The 21638-nt window shown below is 42.1% G+C and overlaps 2 protein-coding genes across 2 annotated transcripts in view; one reads left to right on the plus strand and one right to left on the minus strand.

Moving 5' to 3' along the window:
• The window catches only part of uxs1 (UDP-glucuronate decarboxylase 1), a 56184-nt gene extending 42607 nt beyond the window's left edge, over window positions 1-13577 (plus strand). Inside the window, exons 11-16 of the mRNA XM_078286240.1 lie at window positions 2072-2191; window positions 2497-2540; window positions 10074-10134; window positions 10289-10346; window positions 10716-10819; window positions 12727-13577. Of these exons, the coding sequence (XP_078142366.1) occupies window positions 2072-2191; window positions 2497-2540; window positions 10074-10134; window positions 10289-10346; window positions 10716-10819; window positions 12727-12858 (519 nt within the window). The 3' untranslated portion in view covers window positions 12859-13577. The remainder of the gene's footprint in view (window positions 1-2071; window positions 2192-2496; window positions 2541-10073; window positions 10135-10288; window positions 10347-10715; window positions 10820-12726) is intronic.
• A 549-nt stretch (window positions 13578-14126) lies between these two features.
• On the minus strand, window positions 14127-20243 carry ecrg4a (ECRG4 augurin precursor a). Its single transcript, XM_071919776.2, has 4 exons — window positions 20121-20243; window positions 15889-15936; window positions 15615-15784; window positions 14127-14339 (listed from the first exon to the last, which is right to left on the minus strand). The coding sequence occupies exons 1-4, from the start codon at window positions 20209-20211 to the stop codon at window positions 14190-14192; spliced, it is 459 nt and encodes a 152-aa protein (XP_071775877.2). The 5' UTR covers window positions 20212-20243; the 3' UTR covers window positions 14127-14189.
• Between the last annotated feature and the right edge of the window lie 1395 nt (window positions 20244-21638).

A 21638-nucleotide genomic window follows, 5' to 3' on the forward strand; every position in this document is an offset into this window, starting at 1 on the left:
TCCTTTTCACCACCCCCATTTGCATCAACCGAGCAACGGCGTCTGCATAACCTATGCCCGGTACGTGCGTTGCGCGTGTATGTTGAGCATATGAGGGAAATACGCAAAACTGACCAGCTTTTTGTCTGTTTTGCTAACCCAGTTAAAGGGAAGGCACTTTCCAAGCAACGCCTTTCTCACTGGATAGTGGAGACCATTTCGCGTGCTTATGCCTGCAAGGGCACACAGATGCCCGGTAGCGTGCGCGCGCACTCCACCAGAGGTATGGCTGCATCTTGGGCCCTTTTTAAAGGGATTTCGGTGGAGGATGTGTGCTCCACTGCGAGCTGGGCTTCTCCACATACATTCATGAAGTTTTATTGCCTGGATGTGACAGCTCAGGATGTCACTCAGTCTGTGCTCTCAGCAGGAAGGTAATGTAGCTGACGTCATCACGGCTGCTGTATCAGGGCCAGTTCATCTCAGTCTATCTGCAAGGGCGTTTTTAGGGGCGTGTTGCTATGTCCCCATACTAATGTGTTGTACCGAGTGTACCGACCGAAAGGGAACTGGGGGTTATGCATATAACCAATGTTCCCTGAGGGAGGGAATTGAGGTACAACACAAGTTAGCCCCTCACCGCCCATTATTTGGCTCGGTGAAGTGCGGTTAGATTGAGGAGCAGAGACTGTGCAGGGTCTTTTGTAGCCCCAGGGGAAGGCGGGACTCCCCTTGCCTGCTTCAGTCTCATTGGCCTTGACAGGCGTTTTGAGAAAGGTTCTTCAGGTTGGTCTAGCGAGGAAGCAAACCCCATACTAATGTGTTGTACCTCGTTTCCCTCCCTCAGGGAACATTGGTTATATGCATAACCCCCAGTTCACATATAGGCCTAGGTGCCTAATGGCTATTACAGCTCACTATATGTATGCCAAGCGGTGTGTAATGGCTCTGCCTCACTGTATATAGGCCTAAAAGTCCCTCTTTGATGTTATCAACGTAGATATTACAAATCTGTGCGCATGGGTTACTAATCCGTGGGCACGGTTTAGGAGTAAACTAAGAAAACCGTGCCCACTGATTTCCGATCATTTTTTTTTTGTACCAGGTGACCCCTGGGGGGCTCCACAGTTATCCTTATTGCACTAGGTTTATAGAATAATAATGCTGTATGTTGAATATTCATTCATTCAGCACAGAAATGTGTCAATTGTTTTCGTTGTTCTTGTTATTGGACTAGTTTTATAGAGAAATAGAGAAATAAATGGTGCAATGGTGCAGTGTGCTGAGTGATTGTTCTGTTGAACAAGACTGTCACCACCAACTTTGCTAAATTGTTGGCTGATCTGCTGTTCTATGTAAAACAAGCGTTCATTACGTTGTGTGTTTGCTTGTGTGGCAGATATGAGAGTTCTGAAAGTTAACACAGAGAAGAAAGCACTAAAGCTTCCTAATCCCTGTCAGTCGAATGCACTGATCCATATACATACATCTTGTCCCTGGAAAAATGTTGTTGTCAGGGCCTGTTGCTGCTGTGCATTTTGCCTCAAGATGAAAATAGTAATATTCTCGTCAGATGAAGAGATATCTGGATGAGAACATGCTTTGAGGAACCTGTTAGAGATTTGCTTTGTGCTGGCTGTTAAAACAATACCAGATGGCAGAATTGTGAGAGGATTAATAGTTTGGGGTTTGACAAAAGCATTATATTTGTCATTAACAGATTGTCGCCTTTCATCATCAAATGAAACATGAATGAGATAATTTGATGCCTTTGAATGAGAATCTGGATCATTTATACTCAAAGTGAAAATCTGCTGCTGAAACTTTCTTCTCTCTTATTATTAGGATTGTGTTGACTCAGTTTTTTAAAGGGCACTCCCCTCTTGTCGCCTCTGACTTTTCAAGACAGAAGACACCTGTTTTTGATAATCTTGGGCTCATTACGCCTCATATTTTATGGGAGTTTTGTTACATTTTTCATGCAGCCTCAACTAAAAGCTCATTGCCAATTTTATTCTGGTTTTCTTAATAACACTGTATCCTTGTTTTTTCTATTGTTATCCTACTCACGTTGTTGTTTCTTTGCCCACAGGAAGGAGTGGAGGTGCGGGTGGCAAGAATCTTCAACACGTTTGGCTCCAGAATGCACATGAACGACGGACGCGTTGTCAGCAACTTCATCTTGCAGGCTCTACAGGGAGAACCTCTCACTGTACGAATTACAAGCGTTCTGTTAATACTGTGCTTTTACCTTATTCATTAGATGCTCGAGAGCTGGGCTCTGTGTTGATGGTGTTTACGTTTATATGGAACTGTATATTTATATGGCATGTATATGTACCTGCTATATAACCTGCTTTTAACGACTGCAGTATGCTTAGCATTTCAACCTTTAAAAATATAAATGTGTGTTGAGTGGATGTATGTAGATAGGCCGTACATTTCTTTCTCTGCTCACACTACAGTGCATGATAGCACAGAAAGAGATCTATGATCAATCTCCTCTTGTTATTCTAGGTGTATGGTACCGGATCACAAACAAGAGCCTTTCAGTATGTAAGGTAAGCCCAGCTGCTCTAGCTAAATCAAACCCATTTTGTTGTGTCCACCCAAATACATCGTTCATTTCTTCTGTATGTAGTAGGGGTGTAACGATACACATAAATCACGGTTCGGTACGTACCTCAGTTTTGAAGTCCCAGTTCGGTTCATTTTCGGTACAGTAAGGGGAAAAAATGCAAAACATAAAATTGCTTGTCGTTTATTATGAACTTTTGTAAACATCAACAGTTTATAATTTTTTTTAATAAAATTTTAAATGAAACATAATAAAAAATAAAATGTATAAAAATAAAATAGAATAAAAAATAGAATACTGCTGCAAACTACTACTACTACTAAGTTCTCCAATAAATAAAATATTCTCAAATAAATTAAACAAAATATAAAATATAATAAGAAATATATAAAATATAATAAGAAATATAAATAACTATAATAATCTTTTCTTTTTTTAGGAAATGAACTTTTCCACATTGACTAAAGTGCAGCATTTGTTATTGCTTCGGCCCTATCTGAATTACCAGCGAAAGGCTGTATAAATGACGAAGGGAGCAGCATTTGCACTATGCTCGTTTTTTTCCTTGCAGCAGTGATATTCACATTCGCGTGGTGTCGTTTCAAATGAGTTATCAAGTTTGATGTGTTGCCAGAAACATACCCGATCACTACTGAACAATGTTGGCACACAGCTTTCGTCTTATCCACTTGTCTTTGTCCGTTGTTGTATTTCACCGGGAAACCGAAGTGTTCCCAAACAGGAGACCTTAACGATAAGGGAGGGTCTTCAAGCTCTGGCTTATTGTTTGCATTGGCCATGACGTTCGCTAGCCAGAGGCTAGGCTAGGCTAAGCGTGCTGTCTGTGTAGTGCGCTCAAAGTGTTAGGCGGAGACTAAACAAACTTCCGGTCCGCCACTTAATATGTTCGTGTGGGAACTCGGATTTGAAGTATGTTCCGCACGCAAAACAAGCCTACTAAGATTGCATTCGGTACACATCTGCACCGTACCTAAAGTCCTGTACCGAAACGGTCCGGTACGAATACGTGTACCGTTACACCCCTAGTATGTAGCCAAATATTGTTGCTCGGGATTCTTCAGCTTGTGTAGCCTAGCTACCATTTCTACCTTGTGAAGTCACCAGTGTGCATATATGCATGCATACGTAATTTCCTTTTTTGGGGTTTAGAAAACCTCTCCTCAGAACTGTGTTACCCGGAAACCACACCGCAAGCATAACAGCTCCGTCATGGAAGCGAGCGTCAGCTGCTGCTGAATTGCTGCCGTATTAATTAATTGAACAAGCCACATCGGTTGCACATGACACGAGGCAAAGCGCGCCAGAAGCACCGCTGCACATTCACTGTACGCTTCAGCCCATTTTTTTTAGTTGTTTTTTTTTGCCGACGGCACATTGCTGAAGTGACTACAGGTTTAAAACACAACACTACTTATAATGCATTTACTTACCCATCGTTGCGATTCCAACTGATTTTGACGCACGCGCTAATGATGGAACCAGTGCAGCATCCTTGCGAAACTCAGAAGAAACCAAGGCGTTCTGCTTACGTGACGTTTGTGGTGTGTTAGGCAAGTAATTTGATATATCGGTATGGTATATTAATAACACTCAACAGTAGGGATGGGAATCGAGAACCGGTTCCTCTGCGTCTACGCTGCTGGAAACTTGCAACAAGAAGGAGTCATGGCCGAGAGGAAGAAACGGTCCAAAGCGTGGCTTCATTTCACGAAGAAAGATGACAGAGTGCTACTTGTAACGTCTGTAAAATTATAATTTCTGTGTTCACACATAGCGTTTTTTGATGTGCCTGGAGCGCTTTTTGTGAGGAGAAATAAGAAGCGGATCACGGCAACGTCACCTGACGTTAGCTGAGCAGCTGCTAGCTCACTAACCAGCTGGTTCACTTCTAGCAGACAGAACAGTGTTGTGCAACAAGCAAAGGCTTACCAGATTTTTCCAATACATGTCCAGTATAATCCATACTGCCTTTATGATCGCTGTTGCGGTAACGGAAATTCACTTATTACAACGTCCCATTTCTCCACCGGCACTTTCACTTTCTCCATATTTGTTGTTGCTATGGGAAACGGCCAGCGTTTCTGTCATCGCGATTGGTCTGCTGGGAAAAAGCGGTTCACGTCACCTGGCGCTTTTCTGAAAAGTTGAACATTTCTCAACTTTTCTCAAAGCTCCGCTCTGACGAAAAAAACACCGCTGCAGCGCTTTTCGGGAGCGGCCGCCTTTTGTGCGCCTTGCGGCCGCTTCCCATTACTTTTAATGAGAAAAGGGCGCTGGTGGTTGGGGAAAAAACGCTGTGTGAACGCAGCCTTAAGGGTGGAAACACCAGCAATATGTTGAAACATTTTAGGGTAACCATCTAAAGATCTTATTTGTTTTCCAAGTTATATCATTTTAAGAAAAGGAGCATTGTAATTTATTTTAACATGTTCAAATGTTATTAGGCAGACATTCTACACTGTGTTCAGACTCAAGAGATAATAAAACAGCTGCATTGACGCTGAAAACCTGTGTAGGCCTACTTTTTTTTCCACACAGAAAATTTATCGGGAATCAATAAGGGAATCGCTAAAGAACCGGACCGATAAGCAGAATCGATAATGGCATTGGTATCAATAAAATCTTATCAATTCCTATCCCTACTCAACAGATTCTTAGGACAGATCATATGGCCTCAGTCCACATGTGTTTGGACACTGATAGAAGAGTATTGTTTTGTTTTGAAAGGTGATGGACTTTAAATACCAACACGTGCAAAAATACATATTTCTGCCTTGTCCTCAATAAGAGATCTTAAAAGCAAAGGACCCAATTGTGTGTGTGATTGTGGGTTTGTGTGTAGATGATAATCTGAGATTAATTGAACCAAGCTTTATTTCATCAGCTGCTTGGTCTGATGATATGCAGGAAGACACAAAGTGCACTTTGGAGAGGAGAGATCAGAGACATGGTGGATATTTGAAGCTCCCGTATCTCCTCAAAGCAAACACCTGGAGCCCTGAATAACTCAATTAGTGTGGTGTAAACAGTGGAAAGCAAAGGCCTTCAGGTAACCTCTCCTGAAAGTTTAACTCTCGGAAAACGTCAAATGACTTGGCTAACTTCCCTTTATGATTTCCTTTATGTCTGAATCAGCAGATTTGGTCAAAACTCATGAAGTCTAAAGACTCCGATTGTGCTAACTGCTCTGTCTCCTTTAGACTTTAGCGGTCAAGTTCAAATGCCCCGTTACACTTGTGACCTTAATATCAAATGTAATTTGACCACATAGCTGTGTATGTACACTTATCAGAAAATACTCACTCCACTGCAATGCTTTCCTCTGTTACAGAACCTATCAGTCATTTCATCACCTTAATGCTCCTCCACATCGTACAATGCAGAGCGTGTCCAGTTTCCTTTGACGTCACGATTTCCTTTATTTGTGTACTTCAGTGGCTCGTTCCCAAAGAAGTTTATCATTGTAGCTGAGAGCTGAATTACGTTCCTTTCTTCCTGAGGTGGTCCGTTTAGTTTATTTTCTATTCTCTCAGGATTCTTTTCACCTGTGTCGGCGAGCCCTCTCAAAGCCAGTGTGAAAGCTTGACTCAGCCCATTTAGCTGGTGACAGTGGTGAGCGAAGAGCGATGAGCAATGATTGGTTTCCAGCTGTGCCCCTTCTGAATATCTCTGATCTGCCTTCTCTTAGTTCCTCTCAGAGGTTTTCTCACCACGGGACTTGATGACATCTGATTTAATGTCATTTGCAGAATAGAGGGAGCACTTCTTACTCCTCATTTCTGTTTTCAACCCCATGTCTTTTTTTTTTTATTTCCCATCTTTTCTCTTTCCTCTTGCCATTATTGGTTTAAAATGCTTTGGTGGCTGGAAGGCTAGTGTTGCAGGAGTAGAAATATAATTAGGAATTAAGAATTTCTGTTGCTTTCCCCTGTGGCCAAGCATAAGTCGACTTTGAGCTCTGATTAGTGCTAAATCACAAGCATTGGGACATTTTCCAGCCCATATCATTGCATTTGTTTTGAGGCCTAATCAGTTTAAGTACTCTTCTTACTATTTTTTGGCTTTTTGGGGTGTTTGTAGTCTGAAGAAATGGATTTTCCAATCACGCAAATTATAACTGTCGCTCAGCAGATTCCATTAAGCCCAAGGTCACCATTACTGCTACATCTACTGGAGCAGTTTCTAGAGGATTTGAATTTATAATTATTTTTCAAATATTTACTCTCATTTTCTCTTTTCTACAGAAGCACAAAATCAGCAAGGAAACATTTTGTCAGTGAATCCTCACATTCTCTCAGTTTTGCGTTGCCCTCCCTGTTGTCCCGCTTTCTCTCTCATGGGACAATAAAGAGGAAGAGTGGATGGATGAACGAACTGAATTTGAAAGCGTCCCGCTGTGGAGGGCCGGCCTGTTGGGGAATGTCTTTTAGCAAAGTTGGTCAAAGTGAGTCAGTGTATTGAACCTTACTGACATTAGGAGAAATGCCATTGCATGCTCCTCTTGCAGCGACCCGTCTTGACCAGTAAGCCAACCGTGTTTGAGTCCATTCTCGCTATACTCACCCCCCTCTGTCTCCAGTCACACCTCACTGTCAGTGTCCAGCAGCAGTGCAGTACATCCAGTCTGACAGCAGATGCAAAGTACAACTTAACAGGCTGTTGGAGAAAACGAACATTAGAGGATGTACAGATTTTAGTGCATGAATAAAGGCTTATGGATGTCTGTTGTGAGTGCTGGGCTGGAGTTTTATCTCTGGCAAGATGTTTGCTTCCACTGCGTTTCTACCAAAGCCTCTTTGTTGTGTTGAGCTTCTGTGTCCGTCTGCCTCCAGCAAGCGGCCCGGACAGCTATCTAGCGTCAGGGGAAGAGACAAACTACAGACGCATTTGATAAACGTGCACATACTATATCTGCTCATAACTATGTACAGATCTACAGACCTGATTTTAACCTACTTTCACACGTGCAACGCCACGGTCAATCACTGATATTACACTTGACAGTAAAAATGCGTACTTTTTCACTGAGTAAAAGTTATTTTTTTTGCATTTTTCAGTTAATCTTATGACTCCATAAAAATTGCTAATAGAAGCTTTCTCTCCTGTGTCTCAACTACTCTATCTCTCTACTTTCCCAATATGTAAAAAACTAAAATATGTCAGTGAACTGCCCACTCTCCTTTTAAAAAGAAAAGAAAAATGCCCATCTTGAAGTAGATGTGTGTCCGTTTACACACATCTACACTACCAGTCAAAAGTTTGGACACAGCACATTTTCCTTTATTTTTACTCTTTTTCACATTCTAGAAGAATAATAAAGACGTCCAAACTATGAAATAACACAAATGGAATTATGCAGTGACCAAAAAAGTGTTAAACAAATCAAATATATCAACAAATCAATTATATTTTAGATTCTTTAAAGTAGCCGCCCTTTGCCTTGATGGAAAGGCAAAGGCTTTGGAAAGAAATTCATACATAGGCATCAACTTCACTATGTAAATTTCAAGCATTTAAGCATAAGCCTTTAGATCAAAATGGCTTTAAGATGTGATCAGGTGTGTCCCAACATTTGTCTGGTAGTGTATTCACATACGTATATGTGTGTAACAGGCTGCAGCCAAATGCCTCTGACTAGCCAACAGAGCCTTCTTGCCTTGTGACTGTCAGTAAGCAGAGTTTCCGCTGCTCTGTTTTGGAGCCACTGAAATGAGGAGCAGAACCGAGGCTCGCTGGGCCCGGCTCTCCGACCGGTGAGAGCAGCAGGGAGGAGTAAGAAGCTTAGAGAAGACTTGATGAAAATCCCGACGCCCTGTGAAACCAGGTTAGCCTAAGCCAGCCCAGGCAGCCTACAGGGCCTTGTGGGCCAGATCAACAGCTCAGCCGCGCCCTGCTTCATTCAGAGTGATATGGGTCCTACTCCCACAGGACAGGTGTCGAGCCTGCTTTGTGGGTCACAAGAGAGATAGAGGAATAGGGAGAAAGGGAGAGATTCATTGTCTCGGCAGGAGGTTTTATACCTGCTGCCGACCTTTTGTAGAAGAGACTATGATAGTTCTACTACTGATAGCCTGATTTTCATCCCTGACATTTAATTATTGGCTGACTGGGCCAGAGTAAATGGTGTGTGTGTTTACTGTGACTAGTCAATGATATTGAGTGACCAGTGAGTACCAGGGGGAAAGAGCTTATTCAGACTTTATCTAGGACCTAGGAGAGATCTCTTTTTCTGTGTGTGTGTGTGTGTGTGTGTCGGTGTGGTTGTGTTTGTGCACATGTGCGTGCGTACATATAAAGTGGGTCTGTGTTTCTTGTGTCCTCGCTGAAACATTTTCTCTCTGAAGCCTGGCCAGCTGTTGTGATGAAGAGTGGTAGAATGCTTGTACACAATAAAATGAGTCTATCGTATTATCAACCACAGCTGTTAGACTGGGACCCACAAGAAGTCCATCCACCCATCCATCCATCCATCCCTCCACCTCCTCCTTACTGATCTGAAATCATCTCTGATTCTGGTGGGCAGTGTGTGCAAATGAGGATATTTAATTGGCCAAACTTAATGTGCATATAAGGCTTAACCATTCACAGATTTATGCGAACCAGCAGCTGTTTCTGTTTGTGTTCTGCTTAGACATCTGGAAGTAAGCTGGCTCATCGGCTTCTATGTCTGCGCGCCTATGTTAAAAACAATGACATCGTCACATAGAGAAAAATGCAGCATAGGAATGTGTGGGCCACAGTAGAGTCTTGTTTAACCCAACCTCTTGGGAACAAAGCCTATTCAAACCAGTGGAATGAGTTGCTGAAATTCTGGCTAAAAGCTTATTTAAAATACGAAATATGCGTACACAGGCATTCCTAAAATAGTACAGTCCCCTTTGCCTTTGCATTGGCATGAATTTGCATGCATCTAAATCAAAATTCACACAAATATGCACCCAATCAACCAGTCAGTGTTGATGTCTGAGGTTTAGGGTCCTCCTGTATTTTGCTAGCCATAGCGATATATGAGTAGAGGGAACTTGTGAGGTGTGTGGTGCAATGTTGAGAATTCGATTTTTATGATACTACTTCCACTGTTTCCCCTCCATCAGTTGTTGTTGCTGTTTGTTTTCATTGAGTGTGTGTGTGTGTGTGTGTGTGGGCTGCATATTTTACAGACCATGTGTTGTCTTATTATCAAGACTGAAAGAAGGGGTCAAAGGGCTTGTGAATGGGCGAACTACATGCTCTGCAGCGATGTTGTAGTTGCTGTTTTGCGGTGTGAAAAAGCAGTATCGAAATGGAGCGGAGGGGTCCTTGTCAGCTGAGAGGTTTTCATTATCACAAATACTATATATGTGATATATACTTATGAGCATGTGTAAGCGTGGAAAGTTCTCTCACTGCACTCTCCCTCATATAAACAGAGGCTACCGATAATGGAATTTAAAAGAGAAAGAAAATGAATCCATGTGAAATGCCTCTGCTTCTGTACCTGTCTCTTCTCCTCCAGTGATCTGGTGAACGGCCTGGTGTTGTTGATGAACAGTAACATCAGCAGTCCAGTCAATCTGGTGAGTTCATACCCAGCCGTGTCCTATTTTAGTATTCTGCCATCTTTGGTCTTTGCAATGGCTCTGTACAGGCTGATCATTTACTGGTGAGTCAGTGGTTGCGTCTGTCTCTGTTGGCACTGAAATGACGGAGGTTTATGAAATGTGTTCGCAGGGGAACCCGGAGGAACACACCATACTGGAGTTCGCTCGTCTCATCAAAAGTCTCGTTGGTAAGGTTTGAGATTGATCGAAACAATCATTATTTCGTCTCTTATAACTCTTGACCGCTGCTATCAATCCCCTGTTCACTCATGCCCAGCATGTCTGGCTATCTCATAATGTTCCCCCATCATTTATCTTCTGCCTTACTCACTCTTTCCCACTTCTCTGCTCCTTCACTTACGTTATATATTGTCTGACCATCAGCAGTATTGATTACGAAAGTAAAAGCTGCTTTTATCTCTGTGAAACGCTGCATATTGCGTGCGTTTACTCATCAGTGTCAAAGGGTAGATCTGACCAGATTAACTATGGCTCTCTCTTATTCCTCTTTTCCTCTGTGCACACACACGCACACACACACACACGCACACACACAGTAAGCCGTAGTCAGATCCAGTTCCTTCCAGAGGCCCAGGATGACCCACAGAGGCGAAGACCTGACATCCGCAAAGCCAAGATGATGCTGGGCTGGGAACCTGTGGTACGTGTGGAACACAATACACTCTGACAGGCAGCTAGACATTTCTCCAGGCACAAATGCTTGCACGCACACACAGCCACGCTATCACATGCTAAGTACTCAATTTGGACACAATAGCATAAATGCTAGATCTTAATTTTGAGGCATTTAGTGACCCGCTGCAGACAGCTCTTGACCCTACGTGACACAAGGCTGCAGAATTGTCCATGCACTGACCAGTTACCGATCAGTGTCTCATCAACAAAATGTGGATCAGATGTCAAATGTAGCCCCTCATTCTCCGACTGATATTAAATCTTGTTGCACTGTAGCTTCTAGGGCTGGGCGATTAATCAAATTTTATTTTCGATTACGATTTTGGCTTCCCACGATCATGAAAACAAGAAAATCGAGATAAAACGATTTTTGTGCCGCATTCCGTCTAGCAATGTTGCTTTCGTTTTGTCTTGTGTTGTAAATCCAGCGCACCCCTTTCCCTCGCAGCGGTGTGCTCCGCCCCTCCGCCAAAGCCCAAACACGCTGTGGTGCGTGTAGTTTCGGAGTCGGTAACAGAGAGTCGGCATGTTTCTCTGTTTTATTTTTAAACCTTCCTTGGTAGAAGATGACAGAAAGAGAGCCGTTGGTCGACAGGAAGGTAAAACAAATTCATTGGTGTGGAAACACTGTACAGACCCACGGCACGTGTTCAATTGCACTGAAGCACTGCGACACGGTTAAATTACCTAATTCCACTAACGTTACTTAAATACCACAAGGTAACGTTAAAGTCACCTACCGTTAAAGTCTGTAGGGCAGCGAAGACGAGTTACTGTCTACAAATCCCCGTTACTGACTGTGGAATGTTAAGTTTCACTTTTGTTTTCACACCGGGAGACTCTCCAAATTACAGACAGGACATGATGACATCAGGCGCATTAGAGATCAATTTAGATCCATTTATATACAGTGTGCAACTTTTGATTTTGTGCCTCTGTTACCGACTGAGTGACTGACTGACTGACATATAGAGATATAGTTTACCAATATGCTGAATATTTTGCAGTAGGTTGTGACTACAACATCGTTGGTGTTAATTATTATTTTTTATATTATTTATTTTTGTTATTTATTTATTTATCTCATTGTTTTTTACTTGTATTTATTTATTTTCATTTATTTATTTGTTTTTCAGTTCAATTATATTTAAAGTTCAATAAATGCATGATGTTCCCAAAGTCGATGAGTAATCGTGTTAAATAATCGTGATCTCAATATCAATCAAAATAATCGTGATTATGATTTTTGCCATAATCGAGCAGCCCTAGTAGCTTCACAATGACTGACACTAGAGTTCAATCAATATGGGTTTTGGAAGGCAGATACCAGTAAGTGGCTGATAACCAATATTTTGCGCACATTTTCATGCTAAACAATTGCAAGTATTCAGTGTTTCCCCCAGAATGTTGTTCTCGACAGGTTGGAAAAGCCTCTGAAACAGCTTTTACATCATGGGACATTAAAACTCTTCATTAAAACCCATATTAATGAAATTCTTTTAGGTGGGTTAGCAGCTCCTTAAGGCACTCACCCCACCGATTAAACGGTAGGGGAAACTGTGGGATACATAAGACTAGTAAATGAAGAATTAATTTACAAGAAAATATTATTGAACAATTAAATTAATAATAAAACTAAAATTTCATTGCATGTTTTACAGACTGTTTTTCTGTAGCTGTGGTCAGGGAGGAACCTCCATCATATCTGCAGTGGATGACATGACTGGCCAATAGCTGATATTTATTAAAATGCCAATATTGGCCCGATGTATCGGTCTAACCCTAATGCATAGTGTCCATTGTGTATTTTTTAGGTCTTCATATTGGCAACAACAGCATCCTTATGTTGCATATGTTCTGATGTGTTGGCAGGTGCCTCTGGAGGAAGGCTTGAACAAAACTATCCAGTACTTCAGTAGGGAGCTGGAGCACCAGGCCAATAACCAGTACATCCCCAAACCCAAAGCCGCCCGCATGAAGAAAGGACGACCCAGACACAACTGAGGCCGGGGTTCCCGTCACAGAGACTCCTGCAACACTGAAGGACGTTGGGACTCCTCACAGGACCCTTGAAGAGCAACTCTCCCAATGACACTGCTGAGTAGTGCACTCTGGGAAATGGTGTCTTTCAGAGAAGCTGAAATAACTATTCGGTCTTTTTGAAAAGACGTTGCCTTCCGTTGGTGCGGCAGTTGCACTTTTTCACAGGAATCTGCAGGATAAGGGCTTCCCTCCTGGCGGCTCGCATGTCAGATGGACATGCCTGGATCAAAGACTAACGGAAATGAAAGACAAGAAATGTCAGACCCAACCCACATTTGGGTTGTTTTTTTTGTGAATTTGTGCTTTTGCTATTTAAAATGCTGACTTAAGAAAAGTGTTAACAGCTCGCACTGTCAGTGTTTGTGTTTTGTTTGATTATTTTATCAGTTTGGCGGTGTTGTGTCTCTGGAGATGGACTACCTGACTGTGACAGCAAAGGATTGGGTTTGCCTCAGGATGTTTTGTCCTCCGTCTCTGAGAGGAGTTGACAATCTGTTTGCTGCCTGAATCACGCAACGCACTGTAGGATTGGACAAATCTCACATCTTCTAGCGAGACTGTTACAGCATCATATGTGTGTTTCCAGAGGTCATTGTGTTCTACTTTGTGAAATCTCTAATGCCAAGACGTGAATCATGTATTATCAATTTCAGGTGAAGATGCTATTTTAATAAAACATTTCCAGTACCTTTTGCCCTCTCCAATGTTAACGTGTGTATGCCAGACTTGGTGAGACAGACTGTGTGCACGTGTGTGTGTGTGTGTGTGTGTGTGTACATGTGTATGTGTTTGTTAGATAATTCTTGGCATCACCGTAACATTTCGCTGGAAAGTGTTGTGAAGGAGGTGAGTAGGCAGGATGGAGCCAGATGTCTCTTTATTTACAATAATCCTTTAGTGATCAGACACTTGCACACTCTTCAAACACATCAGAGTTTACCAGCATTACATACAAGTCAGCCTTATAGAGCAGACAGGAGGAGATGTTTAATCAGGGCAAAAACAAATCTAATTCAAATTATCTGATGTCCAATATACATACACACACACATAGATGGGCTAATATGTAAAGGAGGTGGAGGAAGAAGTGGGAGCAGTTGAGTACTGTGGCATTAACAGCTTCATACACGGTATATAGCTGTTATGGACTATGTTCACTGGAAGAGACCGGCTGAGAGGAAGAGATAACCTCTCTCCAATGTTCAGACAACACACCAAAGACGAGCAGTATAGGCTATAGATACATATATATGTGTGTGTGTGTGTGTTTGTGCGGTGCTGTGGGACTGGAGTTAATAGTAGTCGTAGTTGACATTAGCTCCATGTCTGTAAGAGCTGGCGTCTCGCGGGCCGATGGGCGAGTTCTCATCATAGTGGTGTTGACGCCCTTGGTCACTGGAGCGCGCCTGGTCCATCCAGTAAGACAGGTCCGCCTCCAGCCTCTGGTGAGAAACAACACGGGCGTGAGCGCTCAGCCTTCAAAGAAACTGCCCCTCCCTGCATTAGCTTCAGTGGAGGATTTCTCCGGCACAGAGCGTCAATAGGAGCAAGCGGCACAGCTGTGTGTGGCACGGAGACGAGCATGAAAGGCCAACGTCATTTTAAAGGCCACAGCTGTCAGTTTCAGCAGTGGGGAGGCAACAGCAAATATAGCCCATGCACAGGATGTCATGCACAGGGCCGTTTGAGAAATTCTGCTGGCTGAAACACAAATGCTGTCAACTGTCAAAAATAATGAGGGGAGACACTTTTTCGCACTCAGTCTCTCTTTTTCTGCACTTGTTGCCGTGTGTGTTCCCTCCATCCCTTACTGACCCCGGTGAATCTCTAAAGTCACTGACCTGAAAGAAAACTGAAAGGCTTTGTGTGAGTGTGTGTGTGTGAGAGAGAGAATCCATATACTGTCATGCATTTGTTTCCATATTTGTATTCAGAGTCCCTGTCAGACAGCAACATATTCAGTATCTGAGGATAATTGTGCCTTTGGAAGACTCTCTTTTAGACTCCAGAACAGACTACAAATGAAATCCAACCCCACCCATGTCACTCTTCACACTTTTTATCCTCCACATCCAGACATCTGGAGTCTTTGATGTCTGTAAGCTGTTGCTTAAATAGCTTTAAGCCAACAGGTTTAAGTATTTCAAGTCAATACAAAACAGCACCAAATCAGCTAAAATTCCTCAAAAACAAAAAAATGCATGTCCTTTAACAGGTAAAGTGTGTTCTGTATGCACAGTATATCCTGTAACACTCTGATTTTGGAAAATTTGATTTTTGTTTTTACAAAATGGATAGTAAAATGGATATATAGGATTTTGGAAACTTATCATATATAGAATCCTTTCTCAAAGGCATTTCGAAATCAGATATAATGCAGTAAATCTGCCTGTGTAGGGACAGGGGATCTGTCTGGTAGCTCTATGCTAGACCAATCTGTTTGCAGTGTGGATCTAGTAGAATTACTCTCATGTTGAGAGCCTCACTGGAGATGGAGTGACTCGATCATAAATTGAGTATTGTAACAGCTATCGATGAAATTTCTCCAGCGGTACTTGAGGTCAGTGTGTTCAGGAGAGTTTTTATTCTTGTTGTGTGGCAAAGGGGTCAAGAGTTCAGGGGACAGGTGAACTCTCAGGACGGGATAGGGCAGTGAAGTGTGTTACAATAAACCTCGAAGACCCTGCACAGCTCCCCAGCCGTCCCTCGTCCCTCACCTGCTCATCAAAGCCCATGTACTTAAACTGCATAATCCACTGCTGTACGTCCTGCCTGCTGCGGTCCCAGATGTTCCTCTTGGTCCGGCTCAGCTTCGCCAGGAACTCTTGGGCCTTGGAGGGAGGGACAGCAACCTCAGACTTTGAGGGAGCGGTACCAGCTCCTGCCACTGGAGGGAAGCACAACAGGGCAGAGACATGCAAAATCAGTTTTCATTGTGACTGCATGTCAGCAGTATGGTAACACTGTTAAGTATGCCTGTATGGATGTTACCGTCTCTTTTCCTCAAGATCTTGTGCAGGCTGCTATCACTGGAAACATCTGATAAGGGAGAGTCAATAGAGAGTTAATGAGGGATGAGCAGCGTTCTCCGTTAAGACAGATAACCCAAGTCTGGCTTAATGTGATAAGGCACAATCTAGTCAGCACAGTCACATAATCAGTCAAGCTTAGTTTCAAGTTGTTGTTCCATGTGGCCAATGTTAAAAATAAACAGTGGTCTAGTTACTAGACCACTGTTTATTGATGGATAGACCACTGTTTAATGTGGATGCCATTCAAAAATGAATATGAATGGATGCCAGTGGATGCCAGTCATTTTTGGATGGTTCTCCTAAACTCTACTCTCATTTTGTTTTTGGCCAAGACTGAAACCAAAGATTTTTGATGATTTTCTGATTTTTACTTTTACTTTATCGGATTCATTTCAGTTGAGGTATACACTTCATTTTTTTATTTCTGTCTCATAAGGTTAGGCAGCGGGGTTAAAGGGGAAGTTGTTTACACCAGTATTGCCAACTCTTTTCCAAGGAAAGTAGCCATAAAAGTAGCTAGAACACTACGCCATACACTAATTTGCATATAAATATATTTGCTACGCCGTGCCTCAACACCCCCCGCAGTGGAGGGAGAAGGCTCCGCTGTGTATCGGAAGCGCTGCAAACATCAGACTTCCTTGGATTAGGCAAAGCAAATAACACAAATTAACGTGCATCGGCATCAGCTGTACCGATTTGTCACCAAATGCCTTGGCAGTTAACATTGTTCCCCATGGTTGGAACAAGTCATTATTTTTGTTGCTAGTCGCTTTTGAGATATAAGTTGCTAAATTTTGTGACAAAGTCTCCAAGTTGGCAACAGTGGTTTACACACTCATATTCCACCCACAGACACTGAGAGCCCACACTGATTTTAGATTGTGTCTGAATTTAGCAGTTATGTTTTAATTATTTCTTTTCTTTTTTTTTATGTCAATACAAGCATGAGTTGTTGTCAGCAATCTATACTCACTGCAAGATATTCAAATTTGGCATATATATTTTTTTTTCTTTCATTAGTTTATTTGACAGGGACAGTGCATGTTAATATTAAATGTAAATGTGCAGTTAGCCACAGGGGCTATTTTTCATCTGTAGCCTCTGGTCAGATATTCAAGGCTACCTACAATTAGAATTAAAATCAGAGCCAAAGTTTAAAGAAAAAGGAAAACACAACTATCCATAGTATTCTGTTACATCACAGGTGATTACAATTAAATGACAAACACAGCCAATGAGCTGTGTGTATTGTAAAGCACCATATTAGTAAGAAATGCATGTGACATCATGGGAATACTATGAATAGCCTACATAACAATACCTAAAATACCTAATACAATAAAGCAAATGGGTATGACGCAGAAGCACGACAAACAAAAGCAATGGTCATGGCAAATCATCAGCGGCAGCAGTAAAGTTAGTACATGAAGACACAAGCAGACACACAAAGAACATAGTAAGCATTTGTGAAAGCCACAGCACAGCATGTATCAAGCACATAATACTGAAGCATGCAGACATACAGCAAGTTAACTTAAACAAGGTGAATGCAAACAGCTGAGATAAATACACACAACTTCAGGTAACGGGCAGACAACATGACAGGCTAGCAAGTCAAGATGGCAACAGTCAGAGAAAGGAGCACTGTTTTAATGCTGGCATATGTGATTATTAATGAGCCAAGGACCGATAAGTGTTAAGTTCTCTGATTTCTGTTGGCAGACAGTTGCATTCCTGTGAAGCTCTGACTGAGAAGGCAGTGGGAAAACACAGTTCCCTCTTGTGGCACCTGGAGTAATCTGACACGAGTATGTCCTCTGACTACAAAACACCTGAGTGTAGGTGGTGCCAAACCATGCAATATTTTAGCGTATGTTAGCATATCTAATTGCTACCAGGGTACAAATGAATGTACTAGACTGTCTTCTGCATCTGCCCCGCCTGACCCCGCTTCACCATGGGTGCTGTACATCAAAGAATCTTGATACACACAGAGCCGTAAGCACAACACATGTAGCACACAGTCATAAGGAGGACACATGGATACAGTTAGACGAAATGATTCGCATGTGTTCGGGTTGCAAACGAGCACTGAGCAACAAGAAAAAGATCAATTTCCCTGCCAAAGTTTTCTCAAGAGCATCGCAGCCTGGCTGCAGGACAAAGAAAGAGTGTGAGGTGAATTTCATGTTAGTTGAATATGAAATTACATTTATATCTAATTATGAGTCACACTTTCCAGAGATTTGCCAGGAGTGCTTTTTCATCCTTCATCCCCAAGCTATGGAATGCAATGCAAAATGCTTCACAACAACACAGTAAGGATAAAAACAAAGCACAAAATATATAAACTGCTCTGTGTTTGCCTGGGAAAGAAATAGCCGTACTTCTGCTATATTTCTAAGATGGTAGAAAGCTGATTTAGTTATACTGCGGATATGTTTTTCAACAGAGAGGTCTGAGTCTATGATGACACCCAAATTTTGTGCCAGTGTCCAGCGCTGGGAGGGGATCATTTTCCTCTGGGCTTTAGACCCCACAACAATTCAGTGACATCCATATTTTAATGTCATTAATACAGTTTATTAGAGCGCTGACGGATCTAGTGTCATCAGGGGGCGTGGAAATATACAGCAAGGTATCATCTGCATAACTCTGAAACTGTATCCCATGTCTCCTGATGACACTGCAGGTATAGTGGCAGCAGATTAAAAAGGACTGGCCCTAAAATTGAACCCTGTGGCACTCCACAGCTGCTGCTGTGGGTATTGGAGGAGTGTTAGACTAACACAAAACCATCTATCTGTGAGATATGTCTTGAACCAACTTAGTGCAGTGGCAGTGATTCCAACCCAGCGGTGCAGTCGATCTAAAAGGATTGCATGGCCAACAGGGTCAAATGCTGCAGTTAGCTCCAAAAGCACAAGGACAGAAAATCTTCTTGGCATCTGCATTCATTCTTTTTTTTTTTCATACTTTTATTGCAATTAATTCATAAATCAGTACAACCACAAGGTGTCTAGTATATTTTCATGTCCTTGCAATTTTTTCTTTTTTCCATTTTTTGTATTTTATACACCCGGTGATACACACAGAAGAAAAGAAAGAGAAGAAAAAACAAAAAAAACAAAAAAAAACAAACAAACAAACAAACAAACAAAAAAGAAAAAAAAAGAAAAAAAACAAAACAAGAGTAATTACATATTCATCCATATATACACATACATACCTATACACACGTGTGCACACAAATATTTATATGTACATACATAGCTTATACACGCATACGAATATATCTACACTCACTTATATAAATTAACTTTTTAAGACGGCATTCATTCTTAAGTAATTTAGAACTCGAACAAGCATTTCAGTGCTGCGATGAGCTCTAAAACAAGACAGGAATTGTTCAAGAGTACCATTAACATCAAGGAAATCATCAAGTTGCATAAAAAACAGTTTTCAAGGATTTTACTGAGAACTTGGAGGTTGGAAATAGGCCTGTTGCTAAGGACAGAAGAGTCCAAGTTACTCTTCTTCAGAAGGGGTTTAACTGCAGCTGTTAAGAGCGGTTGGGAAAAAGCCTCTCTGAAGTGAATGGTTAACAGCAATCAACTTTGAGATGTAAGATTGTCTCAAACTCTTAATGGACTTATTGTAAATATTTAGATGTTCCTTAAAAACTGAATTTGAGAAGACGTAGAGAAGAAGCATTTGAGAGACATCTTGTCCCCTGTGACTCATCAGTGTTGCCTGTCTGGCCAATGACCCCCAGCCTCTAAATCTCATTTGTTGTCTTTTAGTCTGAGTCAACCTTCCATCTCTCCTGTGTGTATGTGTGCATGAGGGAGAGAGGGAGAGAGAGAGAGAGAGAGAGAGAGAGAGAGAGAGATAACATTGTATTACCTGCAACACAACTGCAGCCCCAGATCACCCCATTGTCTGTCTTTTCACATATTTGAGAAGGTAGCCCTGACATACTTTTACCCTCTAAGCTGCTATTACCCCCTAAAAATCCAATGCCATGAAAATCTAGAATTAAACACCCAAGAGCTACAGACAAGGCCACAGATGGTGAAGGATAGGCTAATGAGGACCAAAAAGAGTGACACGAGAGGAAATTGAATGCAGAGCAAAAGCGAAAAAAGAGGGAAAGGCAAAAACAGACAGGGAAGGGAATCAGCTCACCTCTGAGGGCCAACAGTGTCAGCAATACAGTGAGCCCCATTAACCTCAAGCAGAGCTGCTGAGAAGCCATCATGTCCCCGGTCAGTCTCATACAGACCTGCTCAAAGGCAACAAGCGCGCATAAACTGCTGCACAAGCGAGGGGAAGAGGGGGGGCGGCGAGCCAGACGTTCCAAGTGGAAATTGGCCTATGGCAGTGGAATGTCGTTTACCTCCCTGCCTACAGACACAAGACTGGAGCTTTCCCCCTCTTAAATGAATTTTCATCTGGGGTACTTTTCCATCTCCCATACATACAGGAGCAGCAGTGAGAAGGGGGAAGGGGTACAGCTCTACTCTTCCCATTATCCTTTAGCATACAGCTCATCATTGCTTTGTCCCATATCATGATATTCAGGCTCAAACAGAGAACAGAGATTGGAGGTTGCAATGTTCTGTAGAAACATGTGGTGTGGACAGTTATCGGATTACACTTTCTTCCCTATCTGCACTCTTTCTGCACGTCTCATTGGCACGTGATTGCATTTTTGTCCAGGGAGTCTCTTCCAGAGAGAATCTCAGTGAAAAAGATAGAAGAAAAACAGTTAAGAGATAGAAAGGATCCAAAGAAATAAAGTAAGGAGTGTGATTGTCTGGTAACAAACCTAAAGCTGTGCTCAATAATTCAATCTCATAAACCTTTTTCTCTCCACATTTACATGTTGAAGGTCTCTGTCATCTTTATTGCAGAGGCTTCCCCCTGACACTGGATGCTCTAAAATCTTTTTCATGGACACGGCCTTGGGCAATGGCAAGAGCTAACCTTGGGTCTTTGAATTCATCTCAACAGTGTCATAAACCAGCAAATAAGACCTTGAGCTTTTTTCCAGCCATGGTTTAAAAGCATCAGGTGTGTGTGTGTGTGTGTGTGTGTGTAAGGGGGGAGCTTCTCATTGTGAAGTTAGAATTTAAAAAAGTTTTAACGCAGGTAACTGGAGTGAAAGAAAAGTGTATGGTGCTGCAGATTAAGTTATTTCATGCAGCATGAATATGAGGTTGGTACTTCATGTCTTTCAGTCATATCTTATGTTTTCTACATTTAAAACTCCAGCCTTGGGTAGCTTGAAAAGTAATTCAAAACACTTTTATTTGTACCCCAGGTCAATATCATGGTTATATTCTTTATCTGCTACTTCCAGCGCTTCATTTCAGCAATAGCAAGTTGACTGTGAGTGGTATGTTACAGCACCAGTCTCTCTTAGCAGTATCTTTGTTTTAACTTCAGAGAACACAAATGCATCTCTCGCCTTTTCTGAAGGGAGATCCCCGGAAATCAATGAGAACACGAAGCTTATGACAGCTGGATGGAGCCATCTATCACTAAATGACTGACTGAATATCAATGTCTTCATTCGACTGCCAGTGTGTTTGTGTTTGTGCATAATGGATTCCCAGCAAAGCAACTGTGGAAAACACATACTGTTATCACAGCCTTTCTGACACTAGCATGAATGATGGACCGCCACTTTATATAGAGGTG

The sequence above is a fragment of the Centroberyx gerrardi genome, chromosome 10 (assembly GCF_048128805.1).
Source record: "Centroberyx gerrardi isolate f3 chromosome 10, fCenGer3.hap1.cur.20231027, whole genome shotgun sequence".
In the NCBI taxonomy this organism is placed as follows: domain Eukaryota; kingdom Metazoa; phylum Chordata; class Actinopteri; order Beryciformes; family Berycidae; genus Centroberyx; species Centroberyx gerrardi.